Genomic DNA, 18,573 nt, shown 5'->3' on the forward strand with positions numbered 1-18,573 from the left:
AAACAGGTGATTCCACTAGCTATAGCATGGGCCCTTAACAAGAAAGCTGGGCCATGGAGATTGGCCAACAAAATCGACGAGATTCGGGATTTGGTGGCCATGTTACGCCTGTCGATAGCTCACAAGTGGCGGTCTGCCAACGAAAGAGCGGACATCCTTGCAAAGGAGGGCGTTGACCACGACTCACTCAGTTGAGACCACCCTTGTATATAGGGTTTTTTCCTTTTTCTTCCTTGCATGTAATGACATACTCATTTCCAGGACTCCTTGTCCCCTTGTATTGACTACGCGTTCATGCAATAAAATCGTTATTTCTCAAAAACCAAAAAAATACTTGTCCAAGAAAAGTTATTTTCATATTTATTGAACCTAACAGTTACAACAGGTTTCTATGAAAGTAATCGAGGAGAAAGCTTTCCCAAGAAGATCTATGCTATCGAGACATAGTCATTGCTTTTTCTTCGTTGTGCATCAATTCTTTTTCAATAAAACAGACTGAAATATTAGAGGAAGATGAGAGTCAGCAACATGATATACATCTTACATATGTGCGTAAAATTTAGCTATTTATCGAATAATGGTCGGGATTTATATAGATCATATATAACATCCAGAATCTATGTTGCAGGTTACAATAAAGCTTCAAAAGAGAAACGAAGACCACATACAATACACATGATGTGTTCCGCTCTGGTTAGCAACATCTGCATTCTCTTGAAAAACATGACATCCCTTGTCTCCTTTTTTAGTTCTGCTTCTTCCCACCAGCTAGAATTCGTGAAATCTGCAGGCCACGACTGAATGCCTGATTGTACAGTAATCTGGTCTGGAACTCTGAAGCAAATGGGAACCACGAAAGAAAGGCTACTGGGACGAAAATCACGAGTGCCATCATGTATTCATATCCCCTTGCAAGAGCTTTGACAGAACCCCACAATCCTAGAGCCTTCATCACTGGTTTGCATGCCTGTGCTATCTGCTCACCAACATAATATGGATTTTCAAAATTTCTAGAAGAAATCGTTTGAATTGATAGAACCATGCATTGCACAATATCTTCCTACAATAAGCAATAAATAGACTAACTCTTAGATATGGTACGATAATATCCATGAGCTTCACCTAGAGTCCACTCGGGCGAGTTTATGATTAACTTGGGGAGTTTTTAAATAATGCTTACAGCAAATGAATGTATGATCCTATTAATAATACCAATGTTGTTTCAACAATACACAAATAAGAGGTCAGAAAACCCAAATAAATCAACTACCCTCCTGTTATGATAATGACGTGCAATCTTTTTATAAGAGCCTCGCAAAGAAGAAATTACCTGCAATAGTGCCCATCCTGTTGGCATGAAGGCCAGAAGGCTCACGAAGATGTCACCGACTGTAAGATTAAGGAATGTGAAGAGGATGCCGATAGTTCCCAAAGACCCAAGAAAGAGGAATAGCTTGAGAAGTCTGAACATCAGCTGAAAATCTGCACTGAACTTCTTCCCACCCATAGACACCACCTGCAGTAAAACGTCTCAAATCATATTTAGAACACTAGTAAAACTAATCATGTGAAACCAATATTATTCCAGAATTTTTAACATGGAATTCTAGTATTGAACTTTAAGGTTTGCAGTTGAACAGAGAACAAACCTTTAAGATAAGCATGACAGCAACAATGACGAGCCATGACAGACCGTAAACCTGTTTATGGAATCAAATTATAGCTTGAGAAGTCCGTTAAGAGAAAGAACAATCACCGAGAAGTCGATGATAATGATGATGATGTTAATATATGCCATCTTTTATTACAACAATTAAGACAAGAAAATAACATGACAAGGGAAAAGACAGAGTAACAGGGCTGAGTTACTTACGATGATACTTTTTTCACCGTTGGCCACATGAAGGTGGTACACAATTCCATACTGATAGAGAAAGAAACGAAGTGAAAGAACAATCTCCCAGAAGCGTCCCGAGAATCCAGTGTACTGCAAGTGCTCTTGTTCCTCTTCCCACCAAGACTCCCAGCTTTTGTTTGCGGGCACACCAATACCACCCCGGCTGCTTATCCACTTAGTCCAATCCTCCCAATCGTCCACTATCTTCTGCCACTCAAAGCCTGAAGGATTAAAAAGAAAGGGTGCAAACAACCAAGAAACCACCAAGAACCACATTGAAAATGAAAGAAGTATATAAGCAGTTATGTCAGTTGCCGCAGCTCCATAGATCGCATACACTATTAGCAATATCATCAACTCCAGCCCTTTCACGAAATGGCTCCTTGAATACATCCTATAATTCTCTGCAAACTTTTCATGCCGAACCACGAAACCTCGCCCAGTGGCTCTGTACTTGGCCCCACCATGCAAGACTGTGCGACCAAAATAATGGGTCTTTGTTCCAAGAGAAAATGTGAAAAAAACAGCACATAGTTGAAGCTGCATGATGATTATGTCACCCAGTGCACTTCTGAATCCTCTTTCCAGTCCAATCTCCATCACCATTGGTAAGGCCATCAAAAAGCCTACCTGAACAAGGGACTGGGATGCCATAGCTGCCTGCAGAGGATCATTTCCTCTAGAGCGTGCACTTTTAACGATTGCAAACTCTAATCCACTCAATGACAGGTAGAGTTTCCCATACAAGTAAACATAAACTGTAATGACAACCATCTGCACAGGACAGATGAGACGATTAGGATGGTTTGAGAGAACAAAAAAAAACACCATTGATAAAATTGATGTTTCTGCCATATAAACGAAATCACCCAGTAAATTGGCTGAAGAAGCCTACGATTCCCTTTTTATTCCATTCATGACGATTTTTCGTTAAAATAGAAAATATACATTTTCACATTTTTCCTAATCCGCCTCATATCTAATACACACAGCATTTTGGATGTTTTATTTGAGTTTATTTTTTATTCAGATTTTTTTTAATTTGACTGGATTTCAATTCAACTGGTTTTAGTATCAACCCTTTTCTAGCAGATAATATCCTAACATAGTCATGTAATAAAGTACAATGAAGGTTACCATTGAGCTGATATAAAACCCGACTGTCGTAAAATAACACGACAGCATACGGAACATGTCAAACCGATGGCCTAAGCGATAGATATCTCTGCTGAGTATCTGTTCCCCGTTACCACAAGCCACTTTTGCTTCAAAAAGTGAGATTTGGTTAAGCCCAACGTCACGTCCTTTTCCAACCTGGATGTACTCGTGGTGTGTGACATTCCCACGTCTTAGTGTGGAGTTGAAACCTACAGAAGGGAAGATACAAAAAGAAAATAAATTTCATGCAACCTTTAAATATAAAACTTTTTAGATTGAAACATTACCGGCAAAGATGTCCTCGCTTAGATTGATTCCACGAGAAGCCTTGCTGATACCTCCTCTAGTAATGTGAAAGATCCTATCAAAGACATCTGGATGACCGTAGTGGAATCTGACCCTGTACCAATCAAATAAAAAATAATATGCTGAGAGTTCTTATTCCTATTGTTTTTCAACAGTGTGGTGGCTATCCAACTCCTTTTGTAACAAATGTCAAAATTCTGTGTCAATCATCATTCCAAAGTAGTTGTAGAAAATAACCAAAGTATCACTGACAAATTTTAAGGTAAACCCGGATGTACCAAATAAGTATGGATCTAAATTGGAAAACTGCATATAAACATAGATGGCACACAATACTGTATGGTAAGTACCATGGAAACAGAAAACACAAGCATAGATAACTTATAATTTTTTTTTTAAAATATCTAAAACAAAATAAAATGCCCATGTCCGCAATTGGATATTAATTGACATAGATGACACAGAATGCAGAATGTAAATCATTTTGGAATGCTTATCCATGTCAGGATGTAACAAAAATTCAATAGGCCAAAAGCTTATAGGAACTGTTAGATGAAAGTTTAGACAGAGAAAATAAATGAGTTAGGGTTATCTCCCCCTAACTCATATCTTTATACTAAAGCATAAAGGAATGTACAAAGTCCTAAATGCCCTTAGGCAAGTTACATATTCCAACACTCCCCCTCAAGCTGGAATGTAGATATCATACATTCCTAGCTTGTTACATATATCATTCAATTTTAACTTATTTAAGGACTTCGTAAACATATCAACTAATTGGTCCCCTGACCGAGTAAACACAGTGCAAATCTCTCTTTTCTGGATTCTTTGACGGATAAAATGACAATCCACTTCAATATGCTTGGTGCGCTCATGGAAGACTGGATTGTTGGCAACGTATATTGCAGCTTTGTTGTCGCAATAAAGCTGCGAAGGAGAAGATGAAATAAAGCCAATTTCAGAGAGAAGTGAACGTAGCCAAATAAGTTCCGTGCTTGTCTGTGCCATTGCCCTGTATTCAGCCTCTGCACTGGACTTAGCTATAACATCCTGCTTCTTACTCTTCCATGAGACAAGATTGCCACCTACAAATGTACAATACCCAGTGGTGGACCGTCTATCTGCTGGGGATCCAGCCCAATCTGAATCAGAGAAGCCTTCAACTTTCATATGGCCATGTCTTTTGAGCATCAATCCCTTCCCTGGAGCCCCTTTCAAATACTTAAGAATCTGTGTCACCGTAGCCCAGTGAGAAGTACGTGGAGAGCTCATATACTGACTGACAACTCCAACAGCATATGAAATATCTGGCTGAGTAACCGTGAGATATATAAGTTTACCGACAAGCCTGCGATACCTGCCAGGATCCTCCAACAACTCTCCTTCTTCTGGAACGAGTTTCACATTAGGATCCATGGGTGCAGAAGCTGGTTTAACTCCAAGATTGCCTGTTTCTTTTAGCAAGTCCAAGACATACTTTCTCTGTGATAGGAACAAGCCTCTAGAGGAACGAGCAACCTCTATCCTCAAGAAATACCTGAGCTGACCCAAATCCTTAGTAGAGAATTCCTTTTGCAAGAAGGTTTTCAAACGTTGTATACCTTGTGAATTGCTCCCTGTGATGATTATGTCATCCACATAAACTATCAACAAAATACACCCACCTGAAGAGTGATAACTGAAGACTGAGTGATCCACTGCGCATTGTTTCATGCCAAAGCGCATGACTGCCTCACTGAATCTCCCAAACCACGCACGCGGAGATTGTTTGAGGCCATATAGTGACTTGCGTAGGCGACACACGTAGGAGGAAGTCTCCCCCTGAGCAACAAACCCTGGTGGTTGCTCCATATACACCTCCTTAGTTAGGTCGCCATGGAGAAAGGCATTCTTCACATCCAGCTGATGAAGGGGCCAGCTATGATTAACAGCAAGAGACAGGAACACACGGACAGAGGGAATTTTCACAACGGGACTGAATGTCTCAGTGTAGTCAACACCAAAGGTCTGAGTGTATCCTTTCGCGACTAACCGTGCTTTTAAGCGCTCGACAGTACCATCAGGGAGGTATTTGATGGAGAAAACCCACCGACAACCAATAGGACGGGCACCAGCGGGTACGGAAACCAGATCCCATGTATCATTACTATGAAGAGCGCCCATTTCTAGGTTCATAGCATCACGCCAGCCAGGATAGTCAAGAGCCTCAGCCACTGACTGTGGTAAAGAGATAGAAGACAAGGAGGAAACAAAGCTCTGGAAGGTACTGGTGAGCTTATCATAAGAAACAAAATTCGAAATAGGATGTGCAGTGGAACGGGATCTCGTACGAGATGCAATAGGAGAATCAGAAACAACAGAGGAAGGCAGAAGAGAAGATACCTGAGAGCGGGAGAGAGGGATCATCGGCTCAGAAGATGATTGTGCGAGAGGAGGTAGAAGAGACCTATCTGTAACTTGGCGCCGCTGATACTGCTGTGTAATTTTAGGTGGAGCTGGCTTCTCCAACGTGGCAGAAGAAGTAGAAACTGCAGAAGCTGGCCGCACGAAAATAAGAGATGACGGAAGAGAAGCAGGTAGATCTGGTAAGGGAAGCGAGACCTCGGACTCGAGAGAAGGGGTGAAAGATGCCGCGCCATGTTGGAAGAATGCCTCAGACTCAAAGAACGTAACATCGGCTGAGACAAACCAGCGACGCAGACGAGTGCTATAGCAACGATAGCCTTTCTGCGTACGGGAATACCCCGGAAAGACACAACGCTCAGACCGGGGAGCGAGTTTGTCACGGGCAGGTCCAAGGTGATGAATAAAACAAATGCATCCAAATACACGAGGTGTCAGAGGAAACTGGTCCTTACTAGGAGATAAAATCTCGAAAGAAGAGGCACCCTCTAAGACAGAGGAAGGAAGGCGATTTGCTAAAAAACACGCCGTGAGAAGGGCATCACTCCAGGATGCCTTAGGAACACTCATCTGAAAAAGAAGAGTGCGACCTACTTCAAGCAAATAACGAAGTTTCCTCTCAGCCACACCATTCTGTTGAGAGGTGTACGCACATGAAGACTGATGTAAAATCCCATGTTGGGAGAGATAGGATTGAAAGCCATTAGTATCAGAAAAATATTCTCTAGCATTGTCAGTACGAAGACATTTAATATTGCAATTATATTGATTCTTAATTTCAAAATGAAATGTGCGAAAAGCAAAGAACACGTCGGATCGACTCTTAAGTAAATATAACCAGGTCATGCGTGAGAAGTCATCAATAAACACAATAAAATAAGGAAAGCCAGTACTAGACGCGACCCTAGAGGGTCCCCATACATCAGAATGGACTAATTCGAATGGACTAGACACTCGACTAATGATCCGGGACGGAAACGACACATGACGGTGCTTCCCGAGTTCACAGGACTCGCACTGAAAACTAGAAAAAGGTCCGGGAACCAGAGAAGTCTGCTGTAGCCGCTGAAGTGAAGGATGCCCCAGGCGACAATGCCACTGAAATGTATCCACAGAGCTATGTAAGACAGTAGGCGGCCGGCAGTCAAGACGATAGAGTCCATCTACCTCACGACCCGTTCCAATCATCTTCCCAGTCGAGAGATCCTGAAACAAATAGTAAGATGGGAAAAATGAGACAGAACAATGAAGAGATTAAGTAATTTGGCTAACTGAAAGTAAATTAAATGGTGATTTTGAGACACATAAAACAGAAGATAAGGTAAGAGCAGGATGATGGGAGATATGACCAACACCAGTGATAGGTGTAGTGGACCCATCAGCAAGGGTGATAGACTGAGAGGGAGATGAGAAAGAGCGAAAAGAACGAAGCTGAGAAGAGTTACCAGTCAGGTGATTGGATGCCCCAGAGTCAATGATTCATTACCCTGAGCTAGATAGAAGGGTAGTGGGTGAACTACCTGGCTGGGCGAAACCTGCAGAGGGAGGACGAGAACTGAGCCGCAGACGCTGGAACTCCTCATAATCGGCACGGGATAATGTATAGGTGGAATCAGCTGGTGCAGGAACAGAAGCAGAGGGAGCGCAATCTGAAACCGAAGCAGTAGTAGCACCCATGTGAGCCGAGCGTGCCTGACGAAGCTCGGAATGCAGGGTATAGCAATGGTCAATATAATGTCCCTTGCGCTGACAGTGAGTGCAAAAAGAACGGCCACCACCAGAACGACCACCACCACGGCCGGTACGACCACGGCCACGACCAGAGGAGGCTCCACCACAAGGCGAGCGAGTACTGCCAATCTGCCATTATAGGTCGCGAGAGCAGAACCATCAATAGGAACAGATATCACTGGATTACCAGGCTTCCCTCTTGTCAAGCTTCGTCGATGCCCGTCATTCTTGGAGCCGCGTCAAGCTTCGTTCCTCTAGAGGCTTGTTCCTATCACAGAGAAAGTATGTCTTGGACTTGCTAAAAGAAATAGGCAATCTTGGAGTTAAACCAGCTTCTGCACCCATGGATCCTAATGTGAAACTCGTTCCAGAAGAAGGAGAGTTGTTGGAGGATCCTGGCAGGTAGAAGAAGAAGAATAGGAGAAGAGAAGGAGAAGAATAGAAGTAGAAGAAGAGGAAATCTGTAGAGGGAGAAATCAATTAATCTTTATTCATCAAAAACTTAAAATCTCTAATACATGTGGTCTATATATACGTAAAATTCCATGGAAAATAAATTAAAGCCCTAAATCCAAATAACGGGGAAAGAAACTAAATAACATGGAAATAAGAATACTAGAAACTAAATAATATGGAAATAACTCAAAATGGGCAAATATGCCACTTATTTGGGCTTACAAACCGCATCATTCTCCCCCTCTTAAAAAGAACTCTCCCTCGAGTTCTAGTCCGCCTAAATCAAATATGTTGACGATCCACTGAAGCAGGAGTCGTAATCCGTCGGTGGCACTCCTGATGTCTAATACTCGGGACAATCGTGAAAGTGATATAAAATACCGACGGAACGATATGAAAGAAACAACCCGTGTAGGATCAGCATAACAACTATGGGCAGTACCAATCCATGACCAGCCTCAATAAGAATATCACCTGATGATATCAAATCTGACTCAATGGAATTAGCAACAAAATCATTTGTATCAGGCTCAGTGCTGCCGTCCGATGTGCTAAAATCCTCGATTTGAATATCCACAACAGACCCAACACTGTCACTATGCTCCTATCCGGATGTGGAAGAGATATCCTCAATGCAATGCTCAAGCTCTCCATGCTCCGGTAATGCCTCATTAGTCACTAAATTCTCTGGCTCTATATCTTTCATCTCTGAGTCTGTACCTGCCATCATGGACTCTGTATCTGACATAATCATTGCCTCAAAATCGACAATGGTCTCGTCAACACTAGCATCTGGCTCCGGAATAGTGTTAGCAACTACCTTCTCCCATTCGTTAGAACTAATATCATCAATAGGTAGTCGGGGAGAAGAAATAGCTAAACGATTCTGCAAATCCCACTCACGGCGGGCTGCGTCTTCCCGTTTAAGTCGAGCAGCTTCTTCACGCATCAATCTTTGTTTATACACTGCTCTCTCACATAGTAACATGTTCTAATACTGATATGCATAAATCCTCATAAACTCACAATGAACTTCTTCCCATAGATGAATGGTGGCTTGCTCAAATGACGACACTCTAGCACAAACAATCTCCATTTCGACCTGGCATTGTTGTACACAGTATCTTTAACTCGGCGAATGGTTATCTGATGATCATAACCATAGTACTTATGGTATGCATTAAGAGCCTTGATCCATTCTAGACATGCACCTTCGAAATCTCCATAGGGGATAGTAGTAGTCATCATAACCATAGAAACATGGAACATGTGGTGCAGCCATCATGGTGGGGAGAATCAACGTCGCATGGTCCAAGATGTAATCTGAGAAAATCAGCCGTTAGATGTGTCTGTGACGTCGAATGGAACACAATACTTTTCGCGGATCTCAAATTAAACTCCAGGATGGCTCGGATTAGCAGTCAGACCAAAATGGACGAATGGCCAAAGTTGATAGAACTAGTGCTTGCACTCGATTAGGCTGCTGAGAGTGGGCTCAATATACTCTTCAAGCTCGAAACAACTTTCGTGGTGATGACGAAACCAAATTCCGAGGGAAAATTGCCCGAGTGAGGAGAGAGTAAACGAGATGGTGAGAAGAGAGAGTGAGATGTGAGAACTCTTTTTTTCTATATTTTTTGTTCTTTTTATATTTTTTCCTGATTTTTTCCTCTCTCTAGTTACGCGCTCCAGTTTAAAACAGATTCGCATAACATAATAGAAGATAGAATATGTTAAGCTATGTTGCATGGATTCTTTGCCCCCCCTCTGCCGAATCCGTGTCGACACGTCTCTGCATCCGAATCGGACATGGATTCACGTGGGACACACCCAGATTCTTGTCGTAGCCGTGCCTCGCAATAATCATGTTTTTTTTCGAGCGAATCCGATTCATTGTTGTCTCTTTTAAAATGCGAATCCTTTATATTTTCCCTTTAAACGTATTTTCTATTAACTTTTTTTATATGAAAGCACAACCGGTACTCTTTTAGTAAAAACCGTAGCGCCTCGACCCTCGAACATCGACCGACCCCTTCCTCCTTAAACTCTCTTAATACAAAACCCACGTCAGCCCTCTACCCTCAAATTTTTCATGAATATATATGCATAGACACACACAAATATATAAATTTTAAATTTTGAAAATTTTATTTTATTTAAAAATTACCGAATCTGAATCCTACTTTTGGGGTTCTGCCGAATCCGAGTCCTCGAATCCGTGTAGGATCCCGACACGCCAATCCGAATCCATGCAACACTGCTATTAAGTAAACGTAACATAAGAGGGAGGTGCCCAGGGAAAAAAGTGGGCGTGGGATGTTTACCTTATATTATAAGGTAAATGCAATTAACGCAGGGGGGGGTAAGTGAGGGGGTGTCCAAGAAGAAAGTGGGGGGTGTTAAGTTGATATTGATTAATGGAAAGGGGGTGTGCAAGGGGAAAAGGGGGGTGTTAAATAAAGATAAAAACTTTTGAAAAAGACTTAAAAAGACGGGTGCCTAAGGAAAAAAAGGGTTAATATAAAATGAATAGCTAATTGAACAAAGGTGTCCAATGGAGGGAAAAAGGGGGGTATACTTCTTTTTCGTATACTATCCGACCTTAATTAGAAACAGATGGATAACTTAAGTGGCAAGTTACCATCTCTTTGCAAGTAGCTAGAAGAAAGCAAAGTAACTCTGACTTTCTTACCCAAGTTACACAAGGGTAACTTAGGCACCAAGTAACTGTTGCCTTTTATCTGTCACTCTATAGAAATTAAAAAGGAAACATCTCTCTGCTGCCATCTCTTTCTTTTAGTCATTTTTTTTTCTTTCTACAACTTACCTCTAACTCACATGTGGCATGCGCACCCTCAGTGTGCCGTGCAAGAAGAGGTAACCCAATAAAGTCTAGTAGAGCCCGTCTCTTTTGTGGGTTTCACTGGCAGGGATTTTAACAAGGGTTGTGGGCTGATGGTTCCGGGAAAGATGTGGGCTGCAAAGGGATTGGGTTTTAATGGAAAACCTAACTGGGAATAAAAACTAAGAGATTGGGTCTTTGGAAGGGCAGAAACAACACTTCAGTGGTATCTTTGGAAGATGTTGGAGAAGATACCAAAGTGATGGGGTTCTTTTCTTGGATCTTTGGCGTTGATACCAAATTGATGTAGAACCGGGAAGGGAAATAGAAGAAAGAGGAGAAAGAGATAACGAAGAAAAGAACAAGAGAAGAAGAAGAAGAATAGGAGAAGAGAAGAAGAGAAGAAGCAGAAGAGTAGAACTAGAGTTGGTTTTTTCAAGCAATGAGTCGTCTTCCAAATCTAAGGTGATTCAAAATTGGGCTCTTCCTCCCGTTGGTTTTTTCAAGCTTAATTTTGATGGTGCTTCTTTTGGGAATCCGGGTGCAGCTGGAATTTGTGGTCTTCTTAGGAATGATAGAGGTGAAGTGGCTTGGGATTTTTCCGGTCCAATCGGTATAAGCGATTCTTCTGAAGCTGAAGTAAAAGCGGCTTATTCCGGAATATTACATTTAGATAAACTCATCCTGGACAAGGTGATAGTAGAAGGGGACTCGGCAAATGTGGTAAAGTGGCTTTCGGGTTTTGCTCCGCCGCCGTGGAGATTCCTCAGTCTTATGGATGAGATCTCTGATTATGTTTCTAATTCAGCTGCAGTTTTCTCACATATCCTGAGAACGACAAATGGCGAATCTGATTCCCTAGCCAAATCTGGGGTTAGCAGGGCTAGTCTAGAGTGCTTTGATTATCTCCCTCTGTAAATTATATTTTCTTTTTCTTTTCTTTGTATTTTGTGAACCTTCTCGGTTCCTTCCTTCAATATATTAATATTTCAAAAAAAAGAAGAAGAGTAGAACTAGAAGTAGGAGAAAAGAAGAATTAGAGGGGAGAAATCTCAATCAATTTTTATTCATCCAAAACTTAAAATCCCTAATGCATGTGGTCTATATATATGCAATTGACATAAAATTCCATGGAAAATAAATAAAGGCCCTAAATCTAAATAACATGGAAAATAAAATCCTAAAACTAAATAACATGGAAATAAGAATACTAGAAAATAAATAATATGGAAATAACTCCTAATGGGCAAATATGCCACTTATTTGGGCCTACAATCCGCATCAGTAATGCTATTCCCTATAAAAGGAAAATATTATTACATAGGCTGATATTAATTATGAACCCATTTATGCAAATAAAAGAGAACCAACTTACTTGAGTGGGTTAGCGAGAACCCTTTGACCAATAGTGACAAAACTGGTTTCTTGGTTTGACATAAACCAGGCTAAAGATGAAACACTACAGGGAAGAATTATCCACATGTTAGGAAGAAAACGAGTGTATCAAGGTAATTTAAACAAGCAGTTCAATGCACAGAATGAGCGGATATCATACTCACCCTCCCGTAAAAATATGTTCACGAACACCCAAAATTGTAGCTGGGCGCACTCCATGGTCTTCATTGAATTCTTCCAAAAGATTACGCATTTTAAAAGCTTCTTCCAGATAGTTGTCCTATGATTAATATTAAGCATAGACATCAGAACAGACAGTTAATACATCCAAAGCATGATTGCACTGAATTCCACGCTTCTTCTGACTTACCTGGTTCATGTCAATGGTCTGAAGAGCTTCCCCTCGAGAAAAAATTATTGCATGGTTCTGATTTTCAGGCTTTCCTTCTCCTACCTTTGCTGACCCTGGAAGTTTTATACGGTAGATTTCCTTTTTATATGAAAAGATAGAACATCAATTAGTACTCATAGAATATTCCAAATAATGGAAATTAAAGAAAGATTTAAATAATGACTACCTGGTCAAGATTATCAACAGCTTTAACCAATACAGAATAATACACCTTCTGTACTCTGCCACCTTCACTTTCTTCAACTTCATCAATATAAGCCACTCGGAGAGATGGATAACTGCACAGAAAGGACAGCTGTTAACTACTTGAAACAGAATGAATGTCCCCTCTGCAAATAACACATTATACAACACTGTTTCTTTATTTTATTTTTAACTGAGAGCCTAACTTATAGACATTTTTGTAGAATGAGACTAGCTTAAATATTCCGAAACATTTTAATCAAAAGGACGAAATCATATTCCATAAAAGAGAAAGTCAGAACAAAAGCAAGAAAACGTAAACATACTTCACCATCAAGTTCAATATATCGGTCGCACGTCGATCTCCGCATTGCTTTTGATTGCCATAATTTTGGCAAGTGGCAACATATGTGAATTTCATGTCAGCCACAGCCTCGAGCTGAGCACATAGAGATCTTTGGCTCTTTTTCTCTTCCTCTGCTGGATCAGTAACTGCCTTGTAGCCTTCTAGAATCTCTGTATATTTCAGAAAATAAACAATCAAAATGTATTTCCACCAATAATTAACTCCTCCATCAGAGACACTAAAAAGAAGCTTTTATGGTCTTACCACTTTCTGTGGCCATATCAAGAAAAGCTTGAAGCTTCAAAGCCCGTCGGTAATACATCATCCCCCTAACTGAAGCACAAAAACACTTTTAAAGACCATATGAATAGCTATTAGAAGAAATTAACAGGAAATGGAAGGCAACAGCTACCTGTTCTGCAAAGTGTTTGTCCTCTCAAGGAAGCCCAATGACGAAGATGCAAGACATTCTCTTCATTTTCCCAAACCTCACTTCGTTGTTTACAATTGAGTCGCTCCATGAAATTGTTCCATTCATCTGGTACAGTTCATTAGCATATCGGCACAAGATTAACCAACCACATTGTGTGTGTGTGTGTGTGTGTGTGTGTGTGCATATATATATATATATATATATATATATATATATATATATAGAGAGAGAGAGAGAGAGAGAGACGAAGTGTTGCGGGATATAGATTAGTAAAAAAAATCAAGAACCTGGGAAAATCTTTTGCAGGTAGAATATGATTGATACACCATCTTCATTTTCCAGCTCAAGGTCACTTTTAGAATATACTGTCTCCTCACTATAGTAGGGGGTCATTACACTGCAAATCTCAAGTAACATATTCCACTATAAGAAAATAATCTAATCATAAAAAAAGGGTGGCCCAGTGCACGAGGCTCCCGCCATTGCGGGGTCTGGGAAGGGCTAGATGTATGCAGACTTACCCCTGCATTGCAGAGAGGCTGTTTCCGTGACTCAACCCGTGACCACTAGGTCACAATGGGGAAACCTTACCGTTGCGCCAAGGCTCGCCCTTTAATAAAATAATCTAATCATGATTTCTTAAAATTATGTGAGAGGAATAGTTACAAGCAGTTGAAAAAAGTATTTTTTTTCACTGAAGACTAGCTTATATGAGAAGCTGATGAGTAACAATTATTTTTTTCCTTGAAGAAACACGTGTATAAGACTCGTAAGTAACAATTATTTTTTTCCTTGAAGAAACACGTGTATAAAACTCGTAAGAAAATTTCAGCCTCATATATAATGAATTTGTAGAGAAGCCCTATTATCCTTCTTCGGTAGTACATTATTCCTTAATAAAAGAAGGGTCATTGGCCCAAATGACTCATACAAGCACTGATGACGCTCACTTGGTCGTATTTTAACCAGGGTGCCACTTCCCTCCATGGTATCTTCTTCAGGCTCCTGTTCACACTTGCAACTATCCTACTGTGACCGTGTTTCCATTATAGTTTTAACTCAACTAATATTGCTATTGCAGTATTGTACTATAATGTCCCATTTAATTAAATTTGATCTTATAAGTTCCTGCCAAGAAACCACTAAGCTAATTCCACATCACACACACACACACACACATACATATATATGTATTTTCTTTATCATTATTTATACAACATTTCCTAGGCACTTACTAATTTGAGAACTGACACTTATATTCTTTAACATTATTTATACAAACATCATCATCTTGCAACCAGTGATTAATTCATTAAGATATCTGTAGCTAATTTTTTATTTTTTTTATGACATAGGGTATCCCCACCCCAATTTTAGGGCAGGTTGTGGCCGAAATATTCGAGCCTGAGGCAGATGAAATCTAGTTCTTAACTCATTAAAATACATGGATTAAATATGATCATTCTTTCAGCAATTACAAACTATACATCACAGTAGAGATTAATAGCTAGAACAGTCTCAAAGAACACTGCAAGCTAAAATCCAAAGGGTGCAAAGATTAAGCCAAACTGCACTAAATACAGCTAGTGGTAGCCAGGCCAAGTAACAAATCACAACACTTAATAATTATATCGATTATAGCTATTCCAAAAAAGAATAAATCAATGCTGAGTAGGCATGTGCTTGTCAAACCATTTTAAGGCATAGCAGACCTGAATGAAAGCATCTTTCGGACTCGGGGAGCACGGGGCATGTCCATAAATAAAGAGTTCGTAAAAAAGGCTATCCTTCTACGTGCTTCAAGGTTTGTTGGCACGTCAATGGCAGATTCCTTGACAGTCAAAAGGAGGTATAGGCGTTTTATCTACAATAAAATAAATTTACTTGAGTCAGTTATCAGTTCATCACGCTCAGGTTCAATATGGAGACGGATTTAGATAGTATATACCTGTTCTTCCCATTGTGCTGTTACAACATGTGGGAACGAAATAGCAGGTTTTGGATCAGTACCAGCAAACAGTTGTCTTCTAGGGACTGAGTCCTTGTTACCGTGACCGAGCTCAGCCAACTCTCTGAAAGTTAAGGTTAAGGAAAAAAAACCGTTATTTGATAACTATAAAATAATTTTCAACGATGGAATGCCAAAGTCATTAATTACGAACCGAATCTCATTCACCATCATATCACGAGTAACTACTTCAAGCATGTCTTGCAGCAGCAACACAACAGCATCTCGCTTTGATGGGTCACCGTCTTTCTGCAACAAGAAAAATGTAGTAATAATTCTCTTTTTTCTAAGAAGAAGAGTAGTAATAATTCTCTAAGGCTCCGTTTCTTTCGACATAAAAATGGGCGTAAAATTTGTTTTATGTTCATCTTTACAACATAAACCAAAATTTACGTCCATTTTTACATCAAAAGAAACGGAGCCTTATCGTCAAAGATAGCGCACACATCTTCCATGTCCTTGACAAAACGTCTTAATAGAAAAGAAAAATATTTTTCTTATAGATGACTCACCAAGATCTGTACAAGCTCCACAAATTTCTTACATAGGGCAGGAAGAGGACTCATTCTGAAATTGGCAAGAAATGTGTTCTTCGAAATGTTGCCTTCAATTTCTTTGATGATAATGCCAATTATCCTGTTACATTGATAGTAAAATTAAGCATTTAACTACAGTGGCATTCACACATATAAATCACATCAGTTATTTACAGTGATGGTATTGCAAAAAAATGAAAGCATAAAAAAGTTTCCATGATTTTTAATATACTGGATTGGATCAAGTCACTTCAAACTATAGTCTCCTTCAATATTAGAGTACAAGTTAAAAGATTCAATTCCACAAATTGAAGGAAGCCAGGAAGGTATAACTTCATGCAGGAAAAAGAAAATAATTGTGATAACCATGAGCTTCTACAATGGGTATCATGATGCCACCTACTTGACATAGTGAAAACAATAATAGTTTTTTGACATAGTGAAAACAATAATATTTTACCAAACCTCAATCTCTGATTTTGCAAATAAAATCATTTATATTATCATTGGAATAGTATGTACAAACACGGTCAGAATGAGCGCCTGAATTTAAATAAGCAAGAAAAGAAATCGGTCCTCCATGGAAAGAAGTTCTCCTTCCATCCCACAGGTGGGAGAGATGGGACTGGGACCTCGCTAACATTTTATTCAATACCCTTTGTGTTGTCATAGGTCCCCATCACTCGCAAGAATGAGAAGTAATGGGAAGGAGGTCCATTTCAGGATCTCCCCTCATTTCAATATTCATGAAATAATGGTTTATAGGCACCAAATTGTTAAAGAAACAAAGGAATGGTAGAACAAACCTCTTCTCATTTTCCCCAACCACCAAAAGCTGTAAAACATTTTTGAAAGACTCATAACATTCAAGCACAGCACATTTCATGTACTCATCAGCACAGATGCGCTTCCAGAGATCAGAGTCCTTTGTTCGAAAGTGGGCAGCCATATCTATTGCTATTGGGATCTGGAAAAGAAAATAATCAACAGTCATGTATATTAACAAAAATGACAAAGACTGTTGATAGAAGATAATACTGACCTTGCTAGCCAGCAAGAAAGGTGGCCACTGTATTAGTTTCAGGCTAGGATCCGATGAATAAGGAACCAGTAATAGATCCATTTCCCTGGATTAAACGAAAAATACCAGTTTAATTCCAACTGAATCAAATTAAAGAAACAGAATAAACAGAACAAATCATTAATAGAACTTGATTTAGAGGCCTTTCCTGTCACTTATAATATCTTCTTCACGGAAACTACATATAACTTCATTCCATAACTGAGAAAACTTAGCTGCCTCAGTTCTCCTGCTTGGGGAAACCTGAAAGTTGTTGAGGTCAAAATACTACACACGCAAATGAACCAAACCATTGTGCTTTCGCATTTCCACAGTACAAGATTACAACCTCAGCAAACCGCTTCTTGAAAGAAAATCCCCTAGTTCGAGTCTTTTCAGTTGGTACCAAATATGCGTTGAAGGCTCCGGGTAAAGATTGGAATCGCGATCTTAGCATGCCCAGTGTCCGTATCTATGAGAAGTGAAGGAGAGGAATTAAATGCAATTACTAGCAAGCTATGAATTAAACTACAAACATGCATTCCATCCAATCACATCTTTTTCTCCTTCTACCTTCTTTTCTGATCTCACTTAGATGTAAAAGATGATGAATGTTCTTTATATATATGTATATGAGAAAAGTGTTTCTAGTCTGCCGACTAGAGATTCTCTAGTCCGGCGACCAAAAACACTTGGGTCCCACACTTTTTGTGGTGATCAAAAGCATTCATTTGATAGGCCCCATCATAGATAGGGTGTCCACAAAAAATCAGCTTCATAGGATCATCTTAACCCTTCCATTTGTGGAGCTAAAAAATGGACAGATTTGTGCCGATTTATAGCCGTCCATTTTAAGCTCCACAAATCACAGGGTTGGGATGATCCTATGGAGCTGATATTTTGTGGACACCCTCTCTATGTCAGGGCCATGGTTTTAAATTTCGACCGAAACCGAAATTTTCCGAAATTTCATTTTTCGCCATTTACTAAATTTCGGTCCGAAATTTCGATTAAATGCCATTATTTATTTTAAAAAGTGTTACAAAATTTCGGCTGAAATTTCGGTGGGGTCCGAAACGGTTACCGAAACTGAAATTTTAAACCATGGTCAGGGCCCATCAAATGAATGCTTTGCCTCACCAAAATAAGGTGGGACGCATATTTTTTGGTCGCCTGACTAGAGAATGATCTCTAGTCGGCAGACTAGAAACACTTCTCTCTCTCTCTCTCTCTCTCTCTCTCTCTCTCTCTCTCTCTCTCTCTATATATATATATATATATATATATATATATATATATATATATATAGAGAAAACGGTTCCTACACATATGTGTAGAGAGTTCTCTACACACTAGCTTAAAATACAGTGGGGGCCCACATTGTTTGGGTGATCCAAGCCATCCATT

General features: G+C 39.9%; 1 protein-coding gene and 1 non-coding gene across 2 annotated transcripts in view; both read right to left on the reverse strand.

Annotated features, from left to right (window-relative positions):
* Positions 1–745: 745 nt before the first annotated feature.
* Positions 746–18,573, reverse strand: part of LOC143847138 (callose synthase 5-like) — a 37,040-nt gene continuing 19,212 nt past the window's right edge. The window contains exons 22-43 of the mRNA XM_077355839.1: positions 17,516–17,638; positions 17,335–17,430; positions 17,149–17,232; positions 16,913–17,073; positions 16,083–16,206; positions 15,725–15,819; positions 15,511–15,634; positions 15,275–15,426; positions 13,850–13,959; positions 13,542–13,667; positions 13,394–13,462; positions 13,110–13,299; positions 12,767–12,878; positions 12,559–12,678; positions 12,353–12,468; positions 12,169–12,252; positions 3,343–3,455; positions 3,035–3,264; positions 1,874–2,671; positions 1,650–1,700; positions 1,331–1,516; positions 746–976 (exon numbers count right to left, since the gene is read on the reverse strand). Coding sequence (XP_077211954.1) covers positions 746–976; positions 1,331–1,516; positions 1,650–1,700; positions 1,874–2,671; positions 3,035–3,264; positions 3,343–3,455; positions 12,169–12,252; positions 12,353–12,468; positions 12,559–12,678; positions 12,767–12,878; positions 13,110–13,299; positions 13,394–13,462; positions 13,542–13,667; positions 13,850–13,959; positions 15,275–15,426; positions 15,511–15,634; positions 15,725–15,819; positions 16,083–16,206; positions 16,913–17,073; positions 17,149–17,232; positions 17,335–17,430; positions 17,516–17,638 — 3,495 coding nt within the window. The remainder of the gene's footprint in view (positions 977–1,330; positions 1,517–1,649; positions 1,701–1,873; positions 2,672–3,034; positions 3,265–3,342; positions 3,456–12,168; positions 12,253–12,352; positions 12,469–12,558; positions 12,679–12,766; positions 12,879–13,109; positions 13,300–13,393; positions 13,463–13,541; positions 13,668–13,849; positions 13,960–15,274; positions 15,427–15,510; positions 15,635–15,724; positions 15,820–16,082; positions 16,207–16,912; positions 17,074–17,148; positions 17,233–17,334; positions 17,431–17,515; positions 17,639–18,573) is intronic.
* Positions 13,379–13,465, reverse strand: LOC143870190 (small nucleolar RNA J33). The gene has a single exon (XR_013244981.1). It is a non-coding gene; the product is annotated as a small nucleolar RNA J33 (small nucleolar RNA).

This window comes from Tasmannia lanceolata, unplaced genomic scaffold (assembly GCF_043159265.1).
Source record: "Tasmannia lanceolata isolate RefF3 unplaced genomic scaffold, GAP_Taslan_0.1 ptg000003l, whole genome shotgun sequence".
Classification (NCBI taxonomy): Eukaryota; Viridiplantae; Streptophyta; class Magnoliopsida; order Canellales; family Winteraceae; genus Tasmannia; species Tasmannia lanceolata.